The sequence below is a fragment of the Armigeres subalbatus genome, chromosome 2, assembly GCF_024139115.2.
Source record: "Armigeres subalbatus isolate Guangzhou_Male chromosome 2, GZ_Asu_2, whole genome shotgun sequence".
NCBI classification, from domain to species: domain Eukaryota; kingdom Metazoa; phylum Arthropoda; class Insecta; order Diptera; family Culicidae; genus Armigeres; species Armigeres subalbatus.
In genome coordinates, this window is record NC_085140.1 from 142,769,506 (window position 1) to 142,797,067 (window position 27,562).

The 27,562-nt window shown below is 37.4% G+C and overlaps 1 protein-coding gene across 1 annotated transcript in view; it reads left to right on the forward strand.

The window, feature by feature from the left end:
* The first annotated feature begins 13,595 nt into the window (after window positions 1-13,595).
* Window positions 13,596-27,562, forward strand: part of LOC134210927 (potassium voltage-gated channel subfamily KQT member 2-like) — a 685,380-nt gene continuing 671,413 nt past the window's right edge. The window contains exon 1 of the mRNA XM_062687367.1: window positions 13,596-14,491. Within this exon, the coding sequence (XP_062543351.1) occupies window positions 13,980-14,491 (512 nt within the window). The 5' untranslated portion in view covers window positions 13,596-13,979. The remainder of the gene's footprint in view (window positions 14,492-27,562) is intronic.

Here is a 27,562-nt window from a genome sequence, read left to right on the forward strand (position 1 = left end):
GACAGCGAAATTATGTTGCACCCATTCACACGCGATGTCTACTTCGATCTCCAACATCTGAGTATCGCATAATATTACCTTTATTCAATAGTACCTTTATTATGCTATTTAACGTAATGGCGTCTTCGAGACATTTTATCAAGTCGATGCGCTTCTTTGAAGGTATTCAGCCTTATGATCAATTCCCCTAAAAGTAAGATGAAAAATTTATTTGTTCACTTTACAACATGATATACCTTGCATCTTCGCGAGAGTTGTAACAAAGTTCTCCGGAAAAACTTTGTCGAAGTCGCATGTTCGACGTATAAGTATACAAGCATATGGAGACGCATGGTGCATTGGTTCATCAACTTCTGTGATGGGAGATTGATTTCTGCTTTGCAAGTAGGAAATGGTTTTTGATGAAACATTCCTTACATTCGCGTACAACTCTACAACTCTTCTGGTATTAATTTAAAGTACATTACTTGTTCTTTGTTATGCGTATGAGATTAACTTCTACAATTTTCTCGTTGTCAAGTTGCAGTTAAATAAAATATGACAAAAAAAAATCCAATAAAACTTTTACAACTTTTCGCAATAGCCACCAAACGGCGTATTTTAATATTATTAAAACTTTCTAGAACATGCAGAAAATGTTTTTTTTTTTTTTTTTTTTTTTTTTTTTTTTTTTTTTGGAAAAAATAAACTTTCCATCTCACTTTGAGGGGGTTGATCAGTAAGCTGAATACCTCTAATGAAGCGCATTAACTTTCTGATAGAATGTCTCGAAGACACCATTACGCTAAATTGCATAATAAAGGTACTATAAAATGAACGCGCTAAAAATACGATTATAACCACTGTGCATAGTATTCTACAATGTACCATGCGCCTCCATCCATATCAAAATATGCATCGATTTGGAAATGGAAATAACAGATACATGCGACGTTTTTCCTGAATAGCTTTCACGTATCAGGTGCCTCGGTTCCATTATCAACACAATATTACCACGTTTATCCACAAAAATTATTATAATAGAAAAATAATAGTAACTTTTTTTGGGTTGAGACGCCACTTATTGAATATCAACTTTAACCTTTCAATACTATATTACCCAAATATTGCCTGAATCATTGCCACAAACATTAGCATATCCCCTGCGAATTTAGAGTAATGATTGCCCTTATGTTTAATCAATCCCTCGAAAATCGCATTTTCAATTCAATTTCCCAAATTACATTTTAGCACATTTGCTTTAAATTTATATTCATTTATTTATTTCGCTGCTTAACGACCACGACCATTTAAGCAGAGTGGAATTAAAACTTCAATTGCAATAGCCACCAGTGGCAAGAGAAAACCGCATCTCTGCTTATTTGCCTATCAGTATCAAGCAACACCCATAATACCCAATCCCTCTAATCGACCACACTAAAACACTGTGTTGCGGTTGCGAACAATCAATGACCAATGAATGATAAGCAAAAGCAAAAAAAAAAATGAAACGTGATACAAAGTGTAGCGTTGAGTTTTGGAAATGCAGGCAACGAATGACGATTTGTTTTTCTCCACTGAAGCGACTTACAGTGAACGACAAATGAACTTTCGGATCAAAAGTGGGTGGTGAAATTGGGAATCGAGAGAACGAGCTTTGGTTGAGGTGGAATTTTCAAAATGAGACGTCTCCGAAATGGTGTTAGGCAATGTGGTGAGTTTCGCGAGCTTTCGCTTTTATTATATGGTGGTTTCGAAAGCTTCATTCAAGCATGAAAATAGTCAGCTTTTTCACTGTGGAATTCGAGCCAGGTATTAAATAAATGTTGTATCATTGAAGATTTGAGATTAAAGGTTCCCCCAGACCTATGCGATTTCATCGCCGCGACTGTCGCCGCTATTCTATCGTTGGATCCATTCACGCTTTCATATAAACGGCGACAGAATCGCAGTCGCCAAGCGATAGAATCACGTCGCGTGTGTTTGGGGGGACCCTAAACCCTTCATATTGCACATGAGAATCCTTGAATATAAGGTAAAATTTGGAACAAAAATTTACTTTTCAATTTGTAGGGTATTGTAATTTGTTATTTGTATATAATTACCATTTTTAATATCCATTCGGTTTATTATAAAATCAATATCATTTTGTATTCATTATCTACGTTCATTTTTTTACTACCTTTTGTTCTATTGAATTGCTAATTTATTGACTTTATAACCAGGACATTGTTACCTCACAACTTTCCGTGTTCGTTAACAAGTTTGTTAATCGATGAACAATTGATGTTAATTGAACGCCAGATACGATAATGATAATATTTAACACCCTTCCAGAGCAGCGGCGTTGATAATAAAGTTGGTATTTATTTAAAGTTTACTCTATTGCGTAGGCCATAATTTATCGATAATAATCGAGTTACTTGTCTATAACATGGAAATGACAATATTAAAATGCCCAAGTTAATCTCTTCGTAAAGTATATTATTGCAACGCTGGAGGATATTTGGCAGAAATTTCACGGGAAATGGGATTTCGGAAGTTCCTCTAGAAATTCAACTCCGGGAATTCCACCGGCTGTTCCTCTGAAAATTCATCCGGGAGTTCCACCAGTATTTCCTCCGGGAATTCATTCAGGCTTGCTTTCAGGGATTCATTTAGGCTTTCTTTAGGAATTTATCTACAAATTCCCCCAGAAGTTCCTTCGAGAATTTCGCTGGGAGTTCCTCCAGGAATTCCTTCAGGAGGTCATCTAAGATTTTCTTTCCAGGAGTCTTGCGGAATTTCATTTGGGAGTTCATCCGGGAGTTCTTACGAGAGTTCCTCCAGGATTTATTCTAGAGGAACTCTCGCTTAACTTTTCAAAAGGTCCTAAGTAACATTTTTTTCATGAATTATTTTGAATAGCGCAATCAACAGTTGTTCTCTGAAAGCTATTGATTACTGTATTCAAATTAATTCATGAAAGAAATGTTACTTAGGTCCTTTTGAAAAGTTAAGTGAGAACTGTCAGGGGAATTACTAGAAGAATTCGCGGAAAAAACTCGGATAATTCATCTTATAGATAAATCTCGTCTAGCTGAAACCTTTGTTGGGGTATGTAGCTGGACCATCATCATCATCAGAGAACCTCCCGGAGAGTTCCTTGAGGAGCTCCCATAGAATTCTTGGAGGAGCTTCTGGAGGAATTCCTGAAGAAGCCCAAATGAATTCCAGAAAGAAAGCCTAATTGAATTCCCGGAAGAATTTTCAAAGGAACCCCCGTATAGAACTACCGAAATAAAAAAGCTAGCACATTGTTTTTTTTTCTTCTTATTTTATAATAAATATTATTTCAGAGAGGATTTGTTTAGAAATTCAGATGTATGGTTCTAGTTTTATAAAACTTATGGAAGAATGCAGGATTTTTATAATAATTGTTATAGTCATTATGAGTACTAAGTTCGTTAATAATTTTCTCACTTTATTTAAAAACAACTGATGTGCAATAAATCATGCATTTTTAAATTTATCATTGATTAAAATAAACGCACAACGCGAACCTGACGCATTGTGGGCGTGAATGCGTCACATTCATTCGCGTTGCGTTTTAGTATCGCTAGTCCAGTTGACAACCGGAATGTGGGACTATCGAAGTTGGATTTTTCTCGAAATCCGTACGTTAAACCAAACTTCGCTAGTAGTGCGCTAGTTTAATTAGGTCATAATTAGACTAGTGCGCCACTAGCGAAGTCGGGTTAAACGTACGGATTGCGAGAAAAATTCAACTTCGCTAGTCCCCCATTCCGGTATTCAACTTTATTGAGTATACAAAACGCTGATTTCAACGACCAGCGCACTAATATTCATGTATTTTTGTAAAACTACTATAAAACTACGATTCAGAAGACCTAAAAAAGTTGCCCCCCCCCTACTTGAAATCCTGGCTACGCCCATGACAGTGCACTATGGTCCAGGATACAGATTAAGCGGAAAGATGTATTTTACGCCAAAACGATATCTTTTTTATTTAAAAAAAAACCCAAGCAACACAATTCAAGTGAATCTTGTTGCAGCAACCTAATTGTGACTGATCTGGTCACATATAAGTTACTGTGATCTATATGTAACATATGTATAAAAAAGTAACAAAATATTTTTTTATTTCACTGACATGTAACGTTCTACAAAGCTACAGTGCAGCTTATTCCAATTCATTTTGCAAAAAAAAACTTTTCTGTAGCTCTTAAGTTGGCTGATTTAGAGCAATTTTACTTAGGGCCGTTTTCTTCACCTCCACTTAACTCTTAAGCGGTGCTTACCCTGGTTACTGGTTGAAGCACTAAGCGAAGGTGAAGAAATTGGCCATTAGTTGGATTAGGATTAGGATGTCCCTTAAAAACAGTATTTGGACCTCCTTTTTGTTTTCGATTTTTTGAAAAATTCGTTTCCGGTGACTTTTAGAGGGAAAAATGCAACTTTTAATGGGTAAATATCTTAAAATCGTTTGCCGATCAAGCGTAATAATCGTTTTTCAGTTAATATTACGTTATTTTCAAAAGTTGGTATCTCCGATTGGGGCAGACAAAAAAAATGTTTACACGGCATTCTAAAGAGCAACTTATACTCTTTATTCGAGACGAGCCAGCCTTGGGCTGAAAGTCTCGATAATAAAGACATAAAAAAGAATTCTTTATTATGTCAAAAATTTGAGATGTTGTTTATTTTATCTCACGTTTTACCAATTTTACTAATGTCAAATTTTTCCAAATAAATTGATATATTTCGACAACGGTAATAGAAACAGACGATGTTATCATAGCAAAACACGCGTTTTTAAAAACCTCAAAAGTCTAAAGAAAGTGACATTCGTGAAAAACAAAATAAGCAGATCGTATTGGGACACTCTAATCCTAGTAGTCCGTAAAATGACTCTAAATAAGTGAGCTTTCGTGCTACAGAAAAAGTTTATATGGCAAAGTTGATTAAAAAACGGTGCGCTACAATTTAGTAGAACATTTTATGTCAATATTCCGCAAAATAAAAAAATAATCGCATTTTTATAAAATATGCAGTCCCTTCCCGATTTTGAAAACACGACCTGATTTTAATGTTGCCAAATTGGGGATGATGATGATGATGATGATGATACTACCATCTATTGTAGCAAGGCACCTGCCGATAGCACTGGCCATATCTGACAAACGATTTGATCATAATTATGCTATTGTTTGTATTTCATCAGACTCCTGTATGAAGGGCCAAACATGGGTAGGGTGGTTCCATAAGCAAAGACGCTTATGCGAATCCACGGAATGAATAGAGAATCTCCTTCCAGAAGAAAGTTCGTACATACAATATTATAATTTAGCCCTCGTTTCCCAGATTGACCCAATAGATGGGGAGAAGAGCCCGCCCTTTATCCACGAGATGTTAACAATAGGAAGTTGGCGATTCCACTCTTCCTATCCAAATCGCTTCAATCGGGTGCCCTGATGGTTTTTTTTGTATGGGATATAATCATATAGTTTCAATGTAATTTGGTAAATATATATAATGGAATTCTCTCACCAAGTTTCAATTCCATGTCCTGGATGAGAAAGGACCTTTCATCAACGCCTGCTAGTTTCAGAATTGTGCCTTCAGGGATAGCAAACCAATGGCTCTTCAAGAAATGTTCTGGTTTAGATCGAGGAATATGCTTCAGAAATAGACATCTTCATTTCTGGAGAGACGAAAAACGGATGGCAGTATCACATATATCAACATAATTGTTTTGAATTATATGAATATATGTATTCTGACTTTTTTTGCCTTTCTCGTACAACGAACTTAATTAAAAATGCAACAGGTAAACTCTTTTTATTTAATTAGTAACCATTCGTCCTACATTTGTTCTCATTGAAATAGTTTGAAAGCCAAAAATTAAAATTGTAATAAATATATCAAATGTACATTGTAATTATAATTATAAGAAAATTATTTTGAGCTTTTTAGTGGAATGTTTTCACCTGTCATAAGACGAGTTTGAACAATCCCATTGAATTCCACCACTTAATTGTATCCTGACAGATACGTATTTCGACCTCAACAGTAAGGCCGTCTTCAGTGTCTTGTACTTGACTCGACTTAAGTCAGGTCAAGTACAAAAGACACGTATCTGTCAGGATACAATTAAGTGGTGGAATTCAATGGGATTGTTCAAACTCGTCTTATGACAGGTGATTATAATTATGTTTAAAACATACTATATTGGTTAGAAGAATCATAACATTCAAATATCATCCAAATATTGTGGGTATAATTCAAAGATATAATGAATAACGTGAATATAATGTCAAAACCAGCAAGATATTTTCTTTCTGCAATTCGTCTTTGACCCAATAGATTATTTTTATAAATTAATATTCGGAATGGACACCCTAGGCATTCTAATTTAAAGCAAACCCTATTGAAAAATCTCGCCCTGCTCAATGTGTTGTTAATGTTGCCAAATTGGGGATGTTGCCAAAAACGGGAAAGAAAATTTCACACAAAATTTCATTTTTTTTGTTTGTATGATTGAAGCTCAATACTAAATACCGAGACGAGCTCGGTGGTCTAGTGGCTACCGCTTCTGCCTTATAAGCAGGAGGTCGTGGGTTCAATTCCAGGCTCGTCCCTTTCCTACTTTGTATTTCTATCTTAGTTCTTTCTGTGTTTCACGTTCTACCAGAACGATTCCTACTGTTTAAACCTTCAACACTAACAATCCAAAAACCACCCGTGGCACCTATGAGAGGTCGTAGAGTTCTCTGCATATTTCTTAAGTAGGTGTCCAACTAACCATCCTTCCCCTTCCTCAGCATTCGTAAGGATGTGGCCAGGACAGATCTCGACTATTGGAGAGTGCATTGCTTCCATCTAAGAGATAGCGATTAGTCCCAAATCAATATCTGTGGTAACAGATGAATGTGTTGCTACTCTCATACAATAGTCTTGGCTTGTACCACCTACGAATTTGTGCGAAATGCTCAATGCTAATGCTAATGATTGAAGCTAAATACTTAGAATATGTACTACAAAGTATGTGGAGTGTGTTTAAATGATGCACGTGAATCATAATTGACATTTTTGCGATATTATTCATAACTCGGAGATTGTAGTTCAAACACAATTGAAACAAACTCAAGAATGGTAATCAATCGATAATTCAACTGATTAGCCAATTTCATAATATAAATTTAATAATAAATAATATTTGAAATTAGCAATAGCGTCGGCCACGTCCTTACAAAAATTTGTGGTAATAAAAAAACGTGCCGTCTTCAATCTGACATCTCATATTAATTTTAGTCCACCAGAAATGCTTGTTTTTATCATAATTCGCTATAAAAATCAAATAGCAATCCGACGGATATAAGATGACTAAATGGGCAACAAATTTCGAATTCTTATATAATGGATTTTGATGGAGGCAAACTTTCTTGTGGTCGATGTGATTAATAGTAAAGTTTTGTGCACAATTTTCGCTGACATTATGGAAAAAATGAACACCAGGCATAAGACATTACTTTAGAAAATGGTAACGGAAATCTGCATTCTGCACATTGGTTAAGCGTATCCAATGTAGTGTGAGTATGGGTTAACTACACTCGACTCACTAAAACCAAATCCCTTTGCACTAGTCGGTCTCCTAGCACTTAACCCAAGGATATTTCAAGCGGCAATGGTTGATCCACGAGCCCAATGTGCACCTCGCAATACGAGTGACAGTGTGGTCAAGTGGAAGCTGGAAGACCATTTGCGACATGCCACCTCTGAGACTCGACAGTAGTCATCCTACGGACAAACTGGTGCTTGCTGCAGGTCATCGCACTCCAGTCTATGCACTACTTTCATTATTATAACATTGAAAAGATGGAAGAATTCTATATCAGACTAAAGAGGGAAGCAAAGCAGATAGTGACAACACGTTGAAGACGTAGTAGGTGGTTGAAGAATTCGTATACTTGGGCTCACTTGACCTCCAGACAAATTCGGAGCAGACAAATGCAACGTACGTACTTTGGACTCCAAAAACACTTGGATCGAATAGAGTTCGCCGCCGTACCAAACCGGTGGCGGTAGTCCTTCTTGGACACGAGATCTGGACAATGCTTGGATCGATCAGGTGGAAGACGATTTACGGACCCTCCGTAGACTGCGTGACTGGTGACGTACAGCAATGGACGAAGACGACTGTTATGTACCGCAGAGGCCACTCACGCCTGAGGTTGAATAAATAATAATTGAAATATTTTGGCTTTTTCAGTCTGATATATTCAAACGGGTTTATATTTGCATTGCCCGACGTTTCGGCCCGTTTATTGGGTCTTTTTCAAGGGAAAAGCTGTCTGCCGTTCTTCGTACACTTAACAACTATAAACATATATGCTAGGATTGGAGCTTCTGGTATTTGAACACATAATTTGACTGTCATTAACATAATTTTTACATTAGATGAGACACTGTTTAACATCAATACACTGTACACTTAATGACTCGACAAACGGATATGATCTGTAATCAATAAATAATAATAAAACCATATGTGACGCATCACTCGCCTATCGAAGCAGTTAGAATTGACCATTCCCGTTCAAAATTTGTATTCGTTCAATCGATTCTTTGGCCTATTTATGGTCACGTTTCCCAAAGAACCCATATTTTTTTAAGCCTCTATTTTTAAAATCGAAAACAAAACCGAAAAAGTGCTGCACGTGTGAACCGGCCTGAAAAATTCACCCGATGTTCGTTCAAAATTAGGCCAATCTTAAAAAAACAGCACTTTTTCGATTTTAAAAATACTTAGAGGCTTCAAAAAATATGGGTTCTTTGGGAAAGTTGACCTTAAATAAGCCAAAAAATCGACTGAGACAATAAAACGAGGTACAATTTTTGACGGGAAAGGTCAATTACACCACCGATCTCATGGGAACTTCACAGGAGGTACTCGACTTCTGATATTTCGCCATCACAAACAGAACACTAGAGAGCAGGTATTGGAAATGCATCCATAGCCAATGAGTGAACTGTCTCGCTTAGATGGATGCCAAATAACGAGTAGGAGTGATCGTTGCTGTGATAAACAATGAACAACACCGTCTAACTGCGAAGCCCTGGTGAAGTATCCATGTAAGCTATGATTTTCGCATTCGTACCCCGCTTGCTCTAGTACAATAAAACCAAACAATCAATCCACATCATGCGTTCTACCTTATTCGCTCTTTTTTTCAAGATGATAAGATAGTCGAGAGAAAGTATCATCGCCTTCCATTCAGTGTGCTAGAGTCCCAGACTCATAGAGGTCTAATTTTTTAGAATGCTTGAATGGCTTCTTCTATCAGCGCACCGTAACGACACTCATTGTTGCGTTACGAAGTGTTTCGCTTCACTCAATAGGCTTTCATTGGTGAGCGTTGAAGATTATTATACGGTGAATCATCGAACGTCCAATTTCAAAGATCTTAGAAAGCGCGAAAATGTCCCCGCGGCAGAGCATCGATACTTGGCTTAGATTAACCCGAATTTTCGAGAGCCTTACGGTAACATGTTACCAAACTCTTACCATTACTGTTGAACTGTTGGCAAACATGCTGGAATCAAAAGTCTCGTTACGGGTGTTGCCTAAATCGGGATGGTACTGTAGGGGAAGGGGGAGGGGGGCAATATGCCCTAGCTGAGCAAACACTGCTTTTTTGTCTTATTTGTAACGCTATTCATGAGTATTTTTACATTATGCATCAGTTAAACAAGATAGCTAGTTGATGCCATTCAAAAATTGTCAAAAATCTCAATCATATTGATAATATTCACATTTCAAAAAAGTGGTGATGCACTGACCCCGCAATCATACACTAATATGAGTCATTTCCATTTAAGCAACATGCAAATTGTAGTGACTAATTTTGGGGTCAGTGTATTCTGTTGCCGGAAAACTCATGAGGCAAAAAGCCTTTTAGGTGGCAGCTCCTAGGGAACAAAGCACCACGCGTCGGCGAATCAGCATTCTAGTGTGGATAGAGCGTGGAGACGCAAGTACATTGTAGGTTAGTGCCACTAGGGCGTTTTGCCTCGCCAAAATGTTAGACGTTTCTTCAAAATGTGGTAATTTTTTAAGGAAACCACAAAAGGCGTTTTGGCCCGGGGGGCGGTTTGCGGCCTCTTCCCCTACTTGTAATTTTTGCGTGATCTCTGCTGACACACAGCATGTCTCACTGGAACATATCAACATAGATTTCACGGTAGAGTTGAATATTCAAAATGTGGTACGTTGATTGGATCTCCACATGTTTCGTTAACTCGCAAAAGCAGCCCTGACCTTCGTGATCTTATGTTAAAATGGCCGTTTTTCAATGCAGAGAAAGGCAAAAAACGAAGAACGAAAGTTCGGATAGTCAATAGTTCCAAAGAACTTCATGGAATTTAGCTTCTTATCTATTTGAAAGTTCACCAATAGCAAGCCGATGGAAGTTGTCGTGTTGTTCTAAGGGTTACGATTATTAATTTGCCAGTATTGACCTGATATTGACGCGACTAAGTTTACTTCACTTTATGCAAATGCCTTGCTTACATAATTTGTCGATAAAACCGGACTTCCCCTCTCCAGGTGTACACTACCCGCTCATTGAGAATATAAACAGTGCTATCCGCCTTCTCGATTTTGTCATTAAATCATGTCCGAAAAAAAATCGAGTCCGCTTTTTGTGTAACTTTTTTCCGATGAGGCGAGCAGTCGAGGTGTCCAGTGCCTATCGCGCCAGACCAGTCGACCGCTATTCTGTCATCACGCGTCAGGCTGGGACCCGATCGAAGTGCTGTTGATTTTGTTCGCTATTGGCGGGTGGCAGCGCAGATTGAGTGACGACAACCGCCAATTTGTTGACACGCTAGAAAACCCTCCCGCTTCGTGGTTTGACAAACAGTTCCAGCGTGCCAGGCTGTGAAAGATTTAGCATGATGAATTTCATTATCGATTTAATAATTGTTGCGCCTGTTCGAACGGGTCCGGTGCACCATCCAGTGCAGTGCAAGCGTTGATTTTTAGCTGCATGGCGCTAGATGGACGGCTACCTGTTGATTGGCCGAAGATCGATGGGAAGCAATAAATTATATTCTAATTTGTTCGACCGGTTGTTCAACAAACTGCAGTTTAGCTGGGCGTAAACGAGGACTCGGACAATTTAAACTCACTTGACAATGCTGTTTGAATTCCAGTATAGTTGTAGAGCCGAGTTAATTTAGTCAGACGGATAATTGTTTTTCAGAATTATTAGAGAGATGTTTAACATGACTGTTGGTCGCAAAATATTCAAGCACCGAAGTCTCAATTATCGGCTTTGATGCATGTCTCATTGTGATTCAAATTTATTCAAACATTCAGAATTAACGTACATCAATATTCTAGACTGTCGGCAGAATTTAGGCCACTTTTGTATAATTGCAGTCGATTCGCAACAACTTATGATGTTATTGAGAAGCGAGGTTTTATTCATGATTTTTTTATTTTTTTTTAGTTCTACGACGTTTGACATTTTTTCTGCGTAAAGCTCGTTCAGTGATCTTTGATGGATGGTATAGCCCAAATAGCAGCTTTTTTGCATCTGTATTCTAATTTCTACCTGTTTTTGTAATTGTAAATTGTACATAAAATATGTATGTACTTACCATTAGTTTACAGATTTCTCGCTTAACTTTCAAAAGGACCTACACGTAAAAAAATTTAATGTTGTTTATTATTAATATTTCTAAAAGTTTTTTGCCAAAGCAGGCGCTTAATGACATGTATAAGAAAAAACTTATACATCGCATTAGTCACATACATTTGGAAACTTATACTTTTCATTAACTTATGAATGTTATTAGCTTTTTGATACGGGCTCATTCATTAGGTGGCATAATGAAGAGTATAAGTATTTTAGAATGGTTTTTTGCCATAACATATAAGGTTATTTTTTTATGTGTAAGTAACATTTTTTTCATGAATTATTTGAGTACTGCAATCAAAAGCTTCCATGTTGTTCTGTTGATGGCACTATTTTAAGGTGACACGGGAAGCACTAACAATCATCAAATCGTCATCATTTTCATTATTGAATGCTTAACTTTTTTTGTACAACCAATATGATTTTGAAAAAGTATCACCGGCGCGTGCTTACTCGCAATCTACATGCTGATACATTTACAGTTACATCAAACAACTAAAAACCGAAATACGCTGCTCCAAAGTTGCGAGGTGATAATGCTAGAAAGAGACGAAAGATAGGAGAAATAACACGGTGTTTAGTGCCTCCCCGAGTCACCTTAAATTAATTCATGAAAAAATGTTACTTAGGTCCTTTTGAAAAGTTAAGCGAGATTTATTCAAATTAATTTTATTTTGGCACCATTTTTTTAAGACTTGTTTTTTTCAATCACAATATCACTTTCACTGATTTAGACAAACATCATTTTCAATGGGGCTCCCGCTTGCTCGAAACCTGATTCTTCAGTTTGATTTCGTTTTCTTCATTAGAAAATCCGGCAGGATCGCCAAATGTGGAGTTTATTCTTTCCGTATGCATGTTCCATGCTCCAAGCAAGTATGTTCCGCATGGAACACCTAACGCCATTGAAAGTTCACTTCATTTTACTGGCAAAACATTTTCCGATTGCTTTGATTGCTAATTTGACTATCAGTTGTGGTTCGCATTAGGCCTACTACGATCATCCCGAAACTATTGATTATCTGCTTTATATAGTAAAAGGCGTGGGCTGTTTCACTGCCACACACTGATGAGAAAATCAGGTCAGGAGCTCGTAGCGGCTACATGTCAAAACGTTATAAAAAGTAAGAGCAACTGCGAAAAAAAAACTCCATTGGCGTAAGAAGCGAGGGTATTACGAAAAAGTACTCTAAGAAAAGTACGAAAAAGTAGTATGAAAAATGCCCAAAAAATGGCACTTAGAATTTTTTTATCGTTCTTATCTCCATCCTGGAGTTGTTCTTAAAAAGTTGGTTTTCTCATTCTAGTTTTTATGTATCATATTGGAGAAAATCGTATAAATTTTTTTTTGTGATCTGAGTTTTAATGCAAATTTATGGAATTTAAGACGATTTTTTACAGTCTGTTTTTTTTCAAACTCTTATTATGACTCTACAACTTTGCAATAGAAAGTTTTTCTCTATTTGAAATGGTTTAGGAGTGATGGTTTTCTAAATAAACTGTTAGGATAATTAGTTAGGCCCTTCTCAAAAATCACTCTAGAAATATATTGATTTTTAACAACAGTCGATTTTTTTCTAGCCGACTGACAACATGTGCCAAGCTTCATTCAAAAAGATTAGATGGTTTTCGTGTTTTTTAGCACATTCTTGCTGGAATCCATCATTAGCGAAAAAATAATTTCTCCTTTGTATTTCTCACATAAAATTTTCATTTTCGATCAAACAACATCATGCCGATTGCAGAATAACATGGAATAGACTACAAAAATTAATCATTTAAACAAATGAAGTTTTTGTCAACAGTTTATTCACATATTCAATACAATCAGACAATGGTCGAGCTTACAATTATTTCATGTAATAAATATAACTAACTTTCCCTTCCTTTCTTGCCTTTTTTCAGATTCTCTTCCCATCTACAAGAAATTTATGCTACCTGATATAGCTAACTGGAGGATTTTTATCGCTTTAATTAAAATTTTATTTCGCTAAAAACATTACCTCGCTATACAATTGCTCCGCATCCATCTGTCCTTCGCAATAGTTTTCACCGGAACATAAACACAAAAGTGCAACCAACCCAGAAATATCAGCCACCGTAAATCCCATACTTTGCCTTTTCTACCGGAAGTGTTTCTTAGTGAGAGAGTGTGATTGTGCTCCAACCAGCAACAGCATCATCAATGACCCAGTTGAACCCTATCCCGGTAGCAACATCAGCCCACGAAGCGAGCAACAATTGAAACAAACAGCGTACGCTAAGCGGTGGCACCGAACACCGTCGGGAAATATCATGGAAAATGTGTACACGGCAGAGCTCGCTGACGAAAGCTACGATACAAGTGCCGCGATTGAATCAGACGTACCGCCACCGAGCATCTGCAAGTCCGTCGGGATCAGGATGCCCAACAGATCCAACAGCACCCACAGCATCCGGATACTATCCCCATCGCCGGTGGCATCACCCACACCAATTGCGCGCATACGGCGACTCCCACCGGCGCCACCCTCACCTACCGCCCTGTCCCTGACGGAGATGGCAGTTTCCACAATCAGCATCCCGACAATGGAACCATCCGAACAGCAGCGCCATCACAACGACAATCAGCTCCATCATCAGCTGCATGAAGAGCTGCCGCCGGCCTCGCAAAAGCAACAAGGAAACAGTTCAAATAGTACCGCCGTTGCCGCCTCCATTGCCACCACCAGGAAGGCAAAGGTGGATTTTGTGCGCTTCGACTCGACCGAGATACATTATACGGATCACGATGAGGTGCGGACGAAAATCTCCGACGAAATCAAAAGGTGAGTTTTTTTTGTAGAGCTCTTTGACACTGCGATTTTGATGTATAATATAGCAGTCCTGTCACGAGAGTAAAATTAATTACAATAGAAAATCACTTAGAACCGAATCAAACTTCATTATTCAATAATTAAATTAGTACAGAATTGCTCCTACTGCAGTGAAGCAACCTTAAACCTTTCTTATGTAGATTGTATATTCCATCAATTCTGCTAATCGATGAACATCGTTCGATTCCGGTTAGCGTTGTTGTTGCGAAGAATTGGGCATGCATTCATCAATAATTGTTTTTTTCCTTGTGCCTCTCAAGAGTTGAGAGCCGTTGAGCCCTTGAGTTTACACGCTCATTATTTTTTTTAACCTGAAACAAGCTGTTTAGTGTTTATAATACAAATAATCAAATTGGATATGACTTCATAAATTGTTTCATTCCAGATCGGTTAAGAATTTCCCGAAGCACAGGCAATAATTTTACAAAGCAAAGCCATTCTGAGGAATTTGATAAGAGTGATCAGAGTGGTCAAAATAATAAAATTTGATCGTAATGCAATTATATCTGTCAGCCCTCTGTATTATATGTTCAAATGTAAATTGGGCCTTAAATATGACCCGTAACACTGGGTAGACACCATTAGGTGGTGTATTACGGGGTAAGATCTACCACGGTCACATTGCCAGCTACAGGCAAATCCTAACCCAACGAATACCTTCCCGATATTCAACTCCGTGGTACTTATGAGAGTGTCGCTCTGTTTAAGTATCATATCAACATTTCCTTCCCCTCCCCTAGTTGTGGTACAGTTGAGCTTTGTCACGAGTAGTAATCCTCACGCTTTAGTAATTTTTTTTTACCATTTCATTTATTTATTAGGCTCAAATGTTTAATTAAAAACTCTACGGAGCCGAAAGCATTAGAAATAATACTACAAATTATTCCGAACAAGTTTCAGAAGTATCTAGTATGCGGGATGTCTTCTTTGGTGGAGATCGCTCGCCCGATCCCACAGTTATAAAGTGTTCCCGTCGTTGAGTTGTCGACTGCGCTAGTTTCTTTTCCTCTTCTTCCTCTTTCATCTTTCTGTGGAGGTCCGTGTAGCCCATGATTCCCTTCTTCACAAACCAGATCCGATCCGTTTTGTTTTTGAAGAACATTGTTTCCGCTAACTTCTCGCGTTCTACCATCGAATCCGGTATCTCGAATGTTTCCGTTCGATCAGTTGAGTCGGCATCCAGTTCAACTACATCTTCCTCTGGCACTTCAATGATGATATTTTTCCTTGCTCCTTTGGGGTTTTTCCGTTTGCTGCTTCGAAGCCGATAACAACCCCAGAGTACGATTTTCGTTGTCTTTCTGGTCCATTCTACTTCATTTTGTTTCCTTCTTTCCTATTGTTTTTTTCCTTTTGCTGATTCATTTTATTCCTTTGTGGACACGCATCCTTTTGATGACCTTCTGCTCGACACAGAAAGTATTTGTTCCGCAAATCCTGGTAGAACACAATTCCCTTTCATTTCGAAACTTCGAGTGAAAGAGGAATCTCCTTCTTCACATCGATATACACACCTCTGACACCGATGTACAAATGATCCAGGCCAATGTTTGGCGGAAATTTTCCCGAACCACCTGATCAACTTCTCCATACTCCGTAACCCGCTGTTTTAAAACGTTATCCGGTAATTCTGGTGGCAAATCAAACACTCTGATATATTGTACATTGGTACCGGCAACCGTCATGTTGACTTCCACAGACATTCCACTGGCGTAGCTGAATTTTCGCGGTTCCGTATTCTTCCTTAACGAGTCTTGCATCGCGTCAATGGATACAAACTTCACAAACAGCGATCGATCCAGTGCTGTTTTGTATACCGTCTCCATAAGCGATACATCGGTATCCAATTGTCGTAAAAATCCAGCAATCTCCACCCATGTCGGACGGGGAGCGCTTGGCGGAAAACGAAATTGGACTGTATTGACAATCATTTCGCACGTTCTAATCGCCTGCAGTGGAGTGAACCGTACGAACAAGAACGAATAAGCAAAACAAGAAACAATGCTGTCCGGTACCTACAGTGCCAGTCTTTATCACAGTCCGAGAACAATCTACACGGTTAGAAAAAAGTACCTAATTTTAGGTACTTTTTTTTTCTCTTGCATCTCCCTCCCGCTTCCCTTTGTTGTCATAAACTGAAGAGTAAAACCACTCAACAAGAGCATTAAAGTGTGGGAACCCAACGTTGAGTAATCTCATGTTTACAAAAGTTGAGTGAAATTTACCTAACTTTTGGATAGTTTCTATTTAAAATTAAGTTTATTTTACTTAATATTAAGTGGAATTTACTTAATTTCAAGAAAAACTTGCTTAATTTTGGGTTCCCACACTGAACCCCCGATTTGAGTGAAAAGTACCTAATATTAGGTACTTTTTTCTAAGCGTGTAGCTGCTACACATCCGCGCGCGACGAGAGCAAAACAACAACTGTTTTAGTAATTTTTGTCGTAGATTGAAATCAAGGACTACACCTACCTTGATTTCTGATAGCAATCTGGACAGAGATTTAAAAAAAAAACATAGTGTCCAATTTACGATGTATAATTTACAGTACTTCACTTTAATTTTTTTATCATATATTTTCATACTCTCGTATATTTGTTTCCTCACATTTTCATATTTATATATTTTATATTTACTTAATTTCAAAATTTTATATTTTCATGTTTTCAGATTTTCAAATTTTGCTATTTTTATACCATTTATATATTTTTTAAATGTTTATGCTTCCATAATTGCATAATGTTGTATTCTTATACTGCCATACACTGCTGATAAGGAACTATATTTTTAAATTATTTTTATTATTTAATAATCTTCAAATATAAACGTTCATTGGTGGAAGATTGCAAAACGCCCAAAACGGGGGAGCGTAAAAAAAGGAACGTTATTTAGAATTTAGGACGTAAAAAGAGGGAGCGCTATTTGGAATTTGGAGCGTAAAAAAAGTTTGCAACCTTTTAGGTAAGCAAAGTTTGATATTTCACTTGCTTTTAGTCTTAAGATGTGTCTTTTATCAATTTCGGTATTAGGGTCGTCAAAATTGTTTTCGTTATCATGGTGGTCCAATTGCTTGAGTGCTGAGACCTTAAGCCAAGAAATAAAGAAGTCATAAGTGGTGCAGATCCTTGATGACGCAAATTCACCAAGGGGGTGACAAAATCGGGATATGGCTGTACCAGGAAGGGGTCACACAATGTGTTTAATTTTCAATAACTGTCTCCATTACGAAGCCCTCGAGAACAAAAATAAATACTTAAGATACAAACATATACCAAGAAAGGCTCACACAACTTGTTTATTTTCAAATAACTGCCTCCATTAAGGAGCTTGGTACGCCGACCCACGACAACAACAAGAACTGCTTGGAATGCAAACGAATACTAAGAAGGGGTTACACAACTAGTTTATTTTTCATTAACTGCCTCTATTAAGGAGATCGATCCACAGACCTTGACTCTGAGTAATTCTCGCTGGAACCAGGCCGCCATTGGCACACATCTTTTCAAAATTTCCATCGCTATTAGTTAGAATATGAATGACTTGGATATTGACACAGCGGTTGGCCGTTTTAACTGTTTCCTCAGTGACTGTGTATTTGCCTCCGTACCGAAGCGCCAACCTCCAAGAAAACCACCATGGACTAATGCTACGCTACGCAACCTCAAACGGGAACGTGCTAGGACTCTTCGTGCCCTGACTAACCGACGTTGTGCTATCACTAAACGAAATTTCTCAATCGCTAGTAATTGTTATCGCCGCTATAACAAGCATCTTTACAAGCAGTATGTGTGTCGCATGCAGCATAATCTTCGCCGTCATCCCAAGGGATTCTGGTCGTTCGTCAATACAAAGAGGAAACAAAACGGACTACCGTCAAGAGTGTTTCTTGACAATGATGTTGCCTTGAATGTCGAGGACAAATGTAATCTCTTCGCCAAACACTTTTCGACCGTCTTTTCTAATGCTTTGCCATCTCAAGCTGACATCGCAAGAGCAGCGAGAGATGTACCTAACAATGTCATCAGCATGGATGTTTTTACCGTTGAAACTGATATGGTTGTCTCGGCGATAAATAGGATAAAATCGTCCTTTTCAGCAGGCCCTAGTGTTATACCATCAGCGGTTCTGAAAAAGTGTTCCGATATCTTGGCTATCCCTCTGTGCATGCTTTTCAACTTATCACTCCGTCAGCAAAAGTTTCCTACTCAATGGAAGTGCTCTACCATGTTTCCGGTGTACAAGAAAGGAGACAAATGCGACGTGAGAAACTACCGAGGCATTACTTCTCTTGGCGTGGAATCAAAAGTGTTCGAGTCACTGATCTACGAAAAACTGTTTGCCCCATGCAAAAACTACATCAGTTCGTATCAACATGGCTTCTTTCCGGTTCGATCCGTAGAAACGAATCTAGTCAGTTTTACATCATATTGTATGGATAATATGCGCAAAAAGTTCCAAGTCGATGCCGTGCATACTGATCTACAAGCAGCATTTGATAAATTGAATCACGACATATTGCTTGCAAAACTTGAAAAATGGGATGCTCCACAACATTCTGCAACTGACTTCGATCACATCTAGTGCAACGTCAAGTAACCGTCATCATTGGAGATCACTCATCCCACTGTTTTTCGAACGGCTCCGGAGTCCTCCAAAGAAGCACGCTGGGTCCATTGTTGTTTTCGCTCTTCGTGAATGACGTAACTTTTATCCTGCAGCGTGGAGGCCTGCTGTTGATGTTTGCAGACGATCTCAAATTATACATCGTTATTCGAAATCTGGCGGACTGCCAAGAATTGCAGAAGCTCCTGGATTTATTCAAATGTTGGTGTGAGCGTAATATGATGGTCCTGGCTGTTTCAAAGTGTTACGTAATAAGCTTTCATCGCACTGCCGAAACCGTGGTTTTCGATTATAGTATCGCAGGAACAACTTTACAACGTGTGGATCATGTTAAAGATCTAGGCGTCGTGTTGGATGACAGGCTAACTTTCAGACGCCATTTTTCAACTACGATCGACAAAGCGAATCGCCAGCTTGGTTTTATTTTTAAAATCTCAAATGAATTCCGCGATCCTTTATGCTGGAAAGCCATATAAGGCTCATTGGTACGCTCTCAACTCGAATTTGCTTCTGCTGTCTGGAATCCATATCAAGCTGTTTGGACTGCTCGGTTCGAAGCTGTGCAACGCAAGTTCGTACGATATGCCCTGCGCCATCTCCCATGGACGGACCCGCTGAATTTACCACCGTATGCTGATCGCTGTAGTCTGCTGGGGCTAGATGCTCTTGATAAGCGGAGAAACGTGGCGCAAGCCGTTTTCATCGCCAAACTTCTGTTATCCGAGTACGACGTGCCAGATTTGTTTGACAAAATTCCATTGTATGCACCCTCACGATCCCTTCGACCTCGAGATTTGCTCTTTGAAGAAAGGCATAACACTAATTATGCTGCCAATAGCTGCTTTGTCGCTATGATCCGCCATTTCAACGAGGTGTCGGACCAATTCGACTTCAACATCAGTTCATCCGCGTTTCGTCAACGGCTAAACAAATTTTTTATCAACTGACCTTTAGTTTTAAGTTTTCATGTAGACGACACAGTCAGATGAAATAAGCAAAATAAATAAATAAATAAATAAATATATTGAAACTAGATGAAAAACGCTTTGGTTGAGCCAAATTGATGGACCTCTCGTTTCCTAAGGGGCTAAAGATGTTGTAAAAAAGAAGATTTTTCGATAATTTCAATTGAAACATCTTCAAAACTCAAAACTCAAAATTTGCTGTTATATAGAGGATGAATAAAGCTTTCAATTGATGTAAAAAAAAATGTGGTGGCCATCTTGGATTTGGCCGCCATCTTGTATATGGCCGCCATCTTGAATTTTATCAAAAATATCGATTTTTCACTATGAGCTATGAGTAGACCATCTGAAAGCTGAGAAAAAAATACATAAGATACAGTCGAGAAACTAGGTGTGCATTGACATTTACCCGATAAAAAAATATTTTTCTAAAAAGAGTTTTACGTATTTTTAACGTGTATTGCGCAATATCAATATGTATCATATTTTTGTACGCAACAAAGCATAATTTTGCAATCGCTGATTTTTTCTTGAGTTTAGTAAAGTAAAGAACATTCATTTTAAGTAAAAAAAATTGTGCCTATCTTCGTTTAAGACGCCATCTTGATTATTAGCAGTTTAGCGTGTTTTTTCATTTTTTTTATTTTTCAAAATCCGATATGAGTTAAACTAGTATTAAATACATTATAGTTAAGTTGTTTCAAATGAAAATAAATATAATAAAATCGTTTTTAGATACTTTAAATTCATAATCATGTTTTAAATTTAAGGTTGTGGAATTTTACCTCAGAACTCTTCGAATATTTTTTGGATATGATTATGTACTCGTTTTGTGGTAGTGGTAGTTGGTAGTTTTGAGTCCCTTTGATGATTTGAACATTCTCCATCCGAAGTTGCAGTTTGGCCAACGATGTATCGTAATCGAGCTGTTCCACGTAACTGAAAGACATTGTTTGTCCTTCTTGCTCTCCAGCCTATGCATAGAATGAGGAAGCATCTGTTATCAGCTTGTCTCTATTTGGCGTTAAGCTGTATTTGTACGCAGCACGTTTAAGTGTTCCCGCCACCCCATCACATGGACATTTTCCGTGAGAACTGGCGTGAAAATTCCATTCTACATCCATTTGGAAATCTTTCTTCATGAATGTGATGTTGGTGAAATTATATTTGTTCTTGTACTGACTCCCAGCTCCATCGGTGAACACGTGGGTCTTTGTAATCTGCGTAAGATTGATCTTCATGAACTCAAACAGCTTACGAAAACAGCAGTGCACCAAAACATAGTTATGCTCAAGAACGGGTGAAATAATTATTAATGTATTATGAAGAAGCTCTCCTTCGATTCTGTAATAAATCACGAATGTATGAATTGTAACCATCGGTCTTGCAAAATGGTGCGATTGTATCTCGTTTTGAATGGTTACTTTGTGGTTTTTTGAAAAGTCTGCGTAAACGATAGCTTCATTTAACTTCAGATTGGACTTCAGCTCAAATAGATAGTCTTTTTGTGCCTAAGAATATAAACATAAAATGAGTATTAATGGGTCATTTTTTTGTCAGTTGTGTACCTTTGTGATGAAGAAATGTGGCAAGAAGCCGTTGAGCAAATTGCTGAAGTTATCTACAAACTCTTCAGGTGCGCTTGTCGTATTATCAACAAGTTGATAATGGTTTTCAATCGGAGTCCAATTTTTAAACTTGATGATTTCTAGAGGAAATTTTTCAATTTCATCCAGTAATTTTCCACTAAAGTCACTCAAGTCAGGACATTCTGTGCATTCCAAAAAGTAGCATTGAGGAGAAGGGTTTTTACATACTAAATATTTTTGAATCAGCTGTCTCGCATTATCGGTAAGGCTTTTAACCCACACAATGACAATTCAATATTTGCATGCCTCATGCATACGCACACTTAGGGATGAATCGATACAAGTAAATACAAGTAAATATTCGATACTTTTGATCCGATAACAAGTACTTTTGGAATCGATACTTTGATGCCCGATACCAAGTAAGTATCGAATTTATGTAATTGAATCATTTGAGTACTCAGTTAAAAATCCATTAAATTTAATAAAGATAAATACAAACATTCTTTTTTTTGCGTTAAGTTATAATCTAGTACTAAAATTTAAAAGTATTTAAATCGGATAAATACTATCAAGTATTTTTTTTTCTGCTCAACACTTTTTTCTGCTAACTGCTATAAACAATTAGTGAAAAATACAAAAGCGAACATAATGTTTTCGGATGATCTACTTGAAATTAAGAAACGGCCGATTTTCAAACTAAGTCAATTAGAATATAAATAAATTAATAATAAATTACTCAAATATCTTGGGTAACATTGGCTTTGCACTAATATTTGAGGCTGTTTTTTAATAGTCCTAGCATCAGAGATTTACATCGGATGGAAAATGAATTTAAAATACAGTAACTATTAATGTTATGTTTGAAAGTAACCGTTGGTTTACATTTAAAATATGTTTCGCTGTTTATACACTCTATAGGTGAGTTAACTATAGATTCAAAAAGTAATGTGAAAGGGCTTTAAGAGAAGCCTCCTTGAATCCAAATTTGAATTTACTCGCGTTTTCAAAAGCGCTCCACTCAATACGGAAACAACGCACAACTGTTATTTTTTATTATTTCAGGTGTTTTTCATTACAGCTAAATTATGGATAACTACTTGTTAGTGACAAAATAATTTTACTTCAAATTCGTGAGTACTCATATGACACGAGTAGGTATCGATACTTTTAATTCGATATTTAGTGGTATCGATACTTTTATTCGATACTACTTTAAAGTAAAAGCATCGATACCTTAGTAGTATCGTTTTATCCCTGCGCACACTGTATGCGTACCAGTGCTTCCGGTTAGTATGCATTCCGGAGGTCGAAGCTTAGCGAACGTAGAAAATCCGATTTTCGAATTTGAGAAAAGTTCTTTAAAAAAATCGTTTAGCGAAAATTTCGTTTAGTGATCCAAGAAGCAAACGTTTTTGCCTACATTCTCGACCGGTGGGTCTTTACACTGATTTTATCCCGCATACCGGGCATTAACGTACTACAGTCCAAATAGTACTGTTTTGCCTCTTCCTGAGTGACCTTTTCCAATTCTGTTACCGATGTACCCGCATCTGGAAGTTTAAGAATTCCTTTCGAAACACGAACTTGTTGAGCCTTCTCGACGAACCATTTACCTGCAGAATTGTGGGAAATAACCTTCCGAATGTTGATGACTTTTACCATACTTACTGCATCCTGATTCATCCATCATTTTCTGTTTGCTCCACGAAGGAGTGAGCAATGTTAAAATTTGGAATTTGACAGGTTTTGATGCGATCTTACAATTGTCAAGGATATCTTTGACAACTGGCACGTTAGTATCGTCATAGTACACTTGGCAACCAAACTTCAAAATTTGCCTTATTGCATTCACGGCTTGTTTAAGCATTTCGCATCGGAAGGTTTCCCGTCGCAGCTCTCTTCTACTTACATTCCGGATCCCAAGTCGAGATAGAATTTCCGTCCTGTTTTGGAAATCATGCTTACTGATGTTTCCAACCATCTGCACCTCTTCAACGTAAACCTCATCTCCATTTTCAACAACTTCCATCGGCTGAAAAGAACGGTTTGACTGCTGGCTTCTCATGAAGTTCCGGAACGGTCATGGATCCAATAGATTCGAAAAAAATCATAATTTTTTGAGTTACTCTTGTCAGTTTTGAAGGTTTTCTCCAGCTTTTATGATCAACTTTTGCAAACGGGTTGCAATCCGTACAGTACGGTTCTTCGCCATTTTCAACAACTTTGGACTAATCGGATGTACACAACAAACAAACTTCCGCTAGCGTAAACGAATCTTCTTCTTCTTTTTGGTTTGAAACATCAAATTGACATGGTGAGCCTGTGAATGAAACCATATGCCCTGCTGCCCATTGACAGCCATATCTGTGATGCGTCTAGTTACCCAGTTCACAAGTTAGTGACCGATTTACAGAAAACAAACGGCAGCCCTTACTTTGCACCGTTCAATGTGCAGAAATGATCCATAAATTAAAGAAAAACGATCCGTGAATAACATCTGAATGTTTCATAAAACGCTACCATAAATCCATAAAATAGTTCGGGAGTATCCATAAAGAATAATTTTATGATCCATAAATGTTTGGAAAATGATCCATAAAAACAATTTTTTGATCCATAAAATTTCAAATTTGCGCAATTTTTATCCTGATGATGATCCATAATTTTGGTCATATGATCCATAATTTCGTTTATATGATCCATAATTTTGATAAAATGATCCATATTGCTTGGAAAGAAGGCCAATGAAACTATATTAATTGATCCTCACATTTTTAAAAATCTATGGATCATTTGGCAAAAGTTATGGATCATATCACCAAAACTATGGATCATTTGAACAAAGTTATGGTCAGAATTATGGATCATATGAATAAAATTATGGATCATATTACTGAAATTATGGATCATCATCACGATCAAAAGTTGCGAACTTGTTGAAGTTTTATGGATCAAAATATAGTTTTTTATGGATCATTTTCCATAGATGTATGGATCATTTGTCATACGTTCATGGGAAAATAGCAAGAATTGTATTGTTTTTCTTGACCATGTTAACGGAACATATTTTGCTATTAATTGCTAAATTTTAGCTTAGTTATGGACCGAAACATTATTCTCTATGGAATCTCCTGAACTATTTTATGGATTTATGGTAGCGTTTTATAGAACATTCAGATGTTATTTACGGATCGCTTTCATTTTTTTATGGATCCGTCTTTATTGTTTATATGCAAAAGTATGTTTTGCCGAAAACAAACAGTAAATTTATTAAAATGTGAGATATTTGTCCATCAACATACTTGTTCATTATATTCAAGATTTTTTTTTACTTAAAATGAATGTTCTTTATTTTACTAAACTCAAGAAAAAATCAGCGATTGCAAAATTATGCTTTGTTGCGTACAAAAATATGATACATATTGATATTGCGCAATACACGTTAAAAATACGTAAAACTTTTTTTAGATTTTTTTTTTAATTGGGTAAATGTCACCTAGTTTCTCGACTGTATCTTTTGTTTTTTTACTCAGCTTTCAAATGATCTACTCAGAATTTAGATTGAACGGTGCGCTCATAGTGAAAAATCGATATTTTTGATAAAATTCAAGATGGCGGCCAAATCCAAGATGGCCGCCACATTTTTTTACATCAATTGAAAGCTTTATTCATCCTCTATACAACAGCAACGAGTTTTGAAGATGTTTCAATGTAAAATTTTGTTTTTAAAGCGTTTTTCATCTAGTTTCAATATATTCTAACTAATAGCGATGGAAATTTTGAAATCAAAAGATATGTGCCAATGGCGGCCTGGTTCCAGCGAGAATTACTCCTCTATGGAGTTCAAAGACTACCTGGAACTCTCGACAACAACAAGAACTACTTGGAATACAAATATATAACAAGAAAGGGTCAACCAACTTGTTTATTATTCAATAACTGCCTCCTTTAAAGAGGTTGATCTACAGACCTTCACCCATATTCTTGTTTACGTACGAACGCGCTTTCGAACGAAAGTTGAAGTGCATTCTCGTTTACGCCAGCAAAATCAAATGGAGGAACGGTTCAAACGAATCGCATTCGTTCGAAAGTATCGTTCGTCCGTAAACAAGAATAAGGGTGCTTGACTCTATGGAGTTCGTATGAATTGACAACCAATGACAACAACAAGAACTACTTGAAACACACAAACACACAACTTGTGTACTCTTCGGTAACTGTTCATGATTCTGTAGAATTAAACACAGAATGTTATGCTGTAAATCGCGAGAAGAATAGAGCTTATTAGGCAAAAATATTAGAATATTACTGTAGTGTTGTACGGGTGAATTATTTTTGTTCAAAGGTAAAAGAAACGAAATTTGCTCAAATCCCACTACAGAGAAATGCTAATAACTTCGCTGGACAAACACTAGTCTTTTCGCAGTTTTCAGCATAACTGTATTCAATTATTCAAGATCTGAATGAGTATTATAGTTCTTCATTGACGTTGTCAAACGTTGACCAATTTGGCTGAAATTTTGAGCATCAGGGCATCAAATAGAACCGAATAAGAGGGCCATGAAAAAAATTGAAAAAAGTTTTTTCCATACTAGATTGAGCCACCCTACTGGACAGTGAGGTACCAGACTATGGTCCCCCCTGTAAGGTACCCTCACCTCCTGGCTGGTGTTGATGGAATCTACCTGGGTTGGTAAGTGTTTGGCCTGCCTTGCAGCTGAGGTACGAGTGGCATAGGGAACCACCGCCCTAGGGTCGCCTTCGGCTTGGAAGAGAAGTGGTGCCACCCTACAGGACGGAGTACTTACCATATTGATTAAGGATTACCTAAGTTGCGGGATGACAGCAGCGTGCTCGTCGTATCATGTTTTGAAGAACAATCGCCCGATCATCGTTATATTTTATTCTGATTTGTGCGGTCGAAAAGTCAATTAATAAGTGCGCGTTTGATAAAACAGTTTTTAAAATTTTACATTTTTACCTTTATAGTCATTGAGACATTAAATGTCAGATGACGGTCATTAATTAAATAAATAAAATCTCATTAATTTGAATATGTGTATGTATGTGTGTATCTTCAATCTAACCCCACTGTTCGGCAGTGGTATTATGGAAGAAAGCTGTCTTTAATAAAGTCAGCTTTATCCCGGGAGTTAGAAGATGTTAGCTCTACTGCAGCTCCAGTGACCCATTCCAGACTACCTGGTAACTCACGTCCAGTCCGAGGTCACTTTCACTTGCAATAAGCCCCGCCTGTTTATGCTACCATTATCAATTGGATAATGGATCCATAAACAAATTTCTGAATTTTCAAATCCAGCGCGTATTTAGTTTTGGAATCATATAAAAACATATTGAAACAATCTCACCAAATTCATCAAACTCCGGATAAATGAACTGAGAAGACCACAACTAGTGTCCACGAAAAAATCACTACTCTTCCAGTGCTATTCCGAGCAATTCGTTATTGATCCATATTTTCTTGGTATTATTGCACATTCAAACATATTTTCACCAAATACATCCGCTATAAACTACACAAACGTGCGCTCTAATAAGAATACACTTGAGTAAACGTCACCAAACTCGTAAATCTCAAGCTTCAGATAACTTAAACTTTTTTCTTCTAGTAGGTACATATGCAAAAAAGATACATCAGCCGAATCTATTTCTTGTGGAAACGAACAAAAACGAGACAGCAAATTTAAAAGCAACCATCGTATGGCTTGCTGCGATCTCCATCTCATTAATTTGAACATGTTGGCAGATTCAACATGAACGGTAATATCGCAGTCTTATTTTGTAAATCATGGATTATCAGAAAACCCATTAGGAATTTA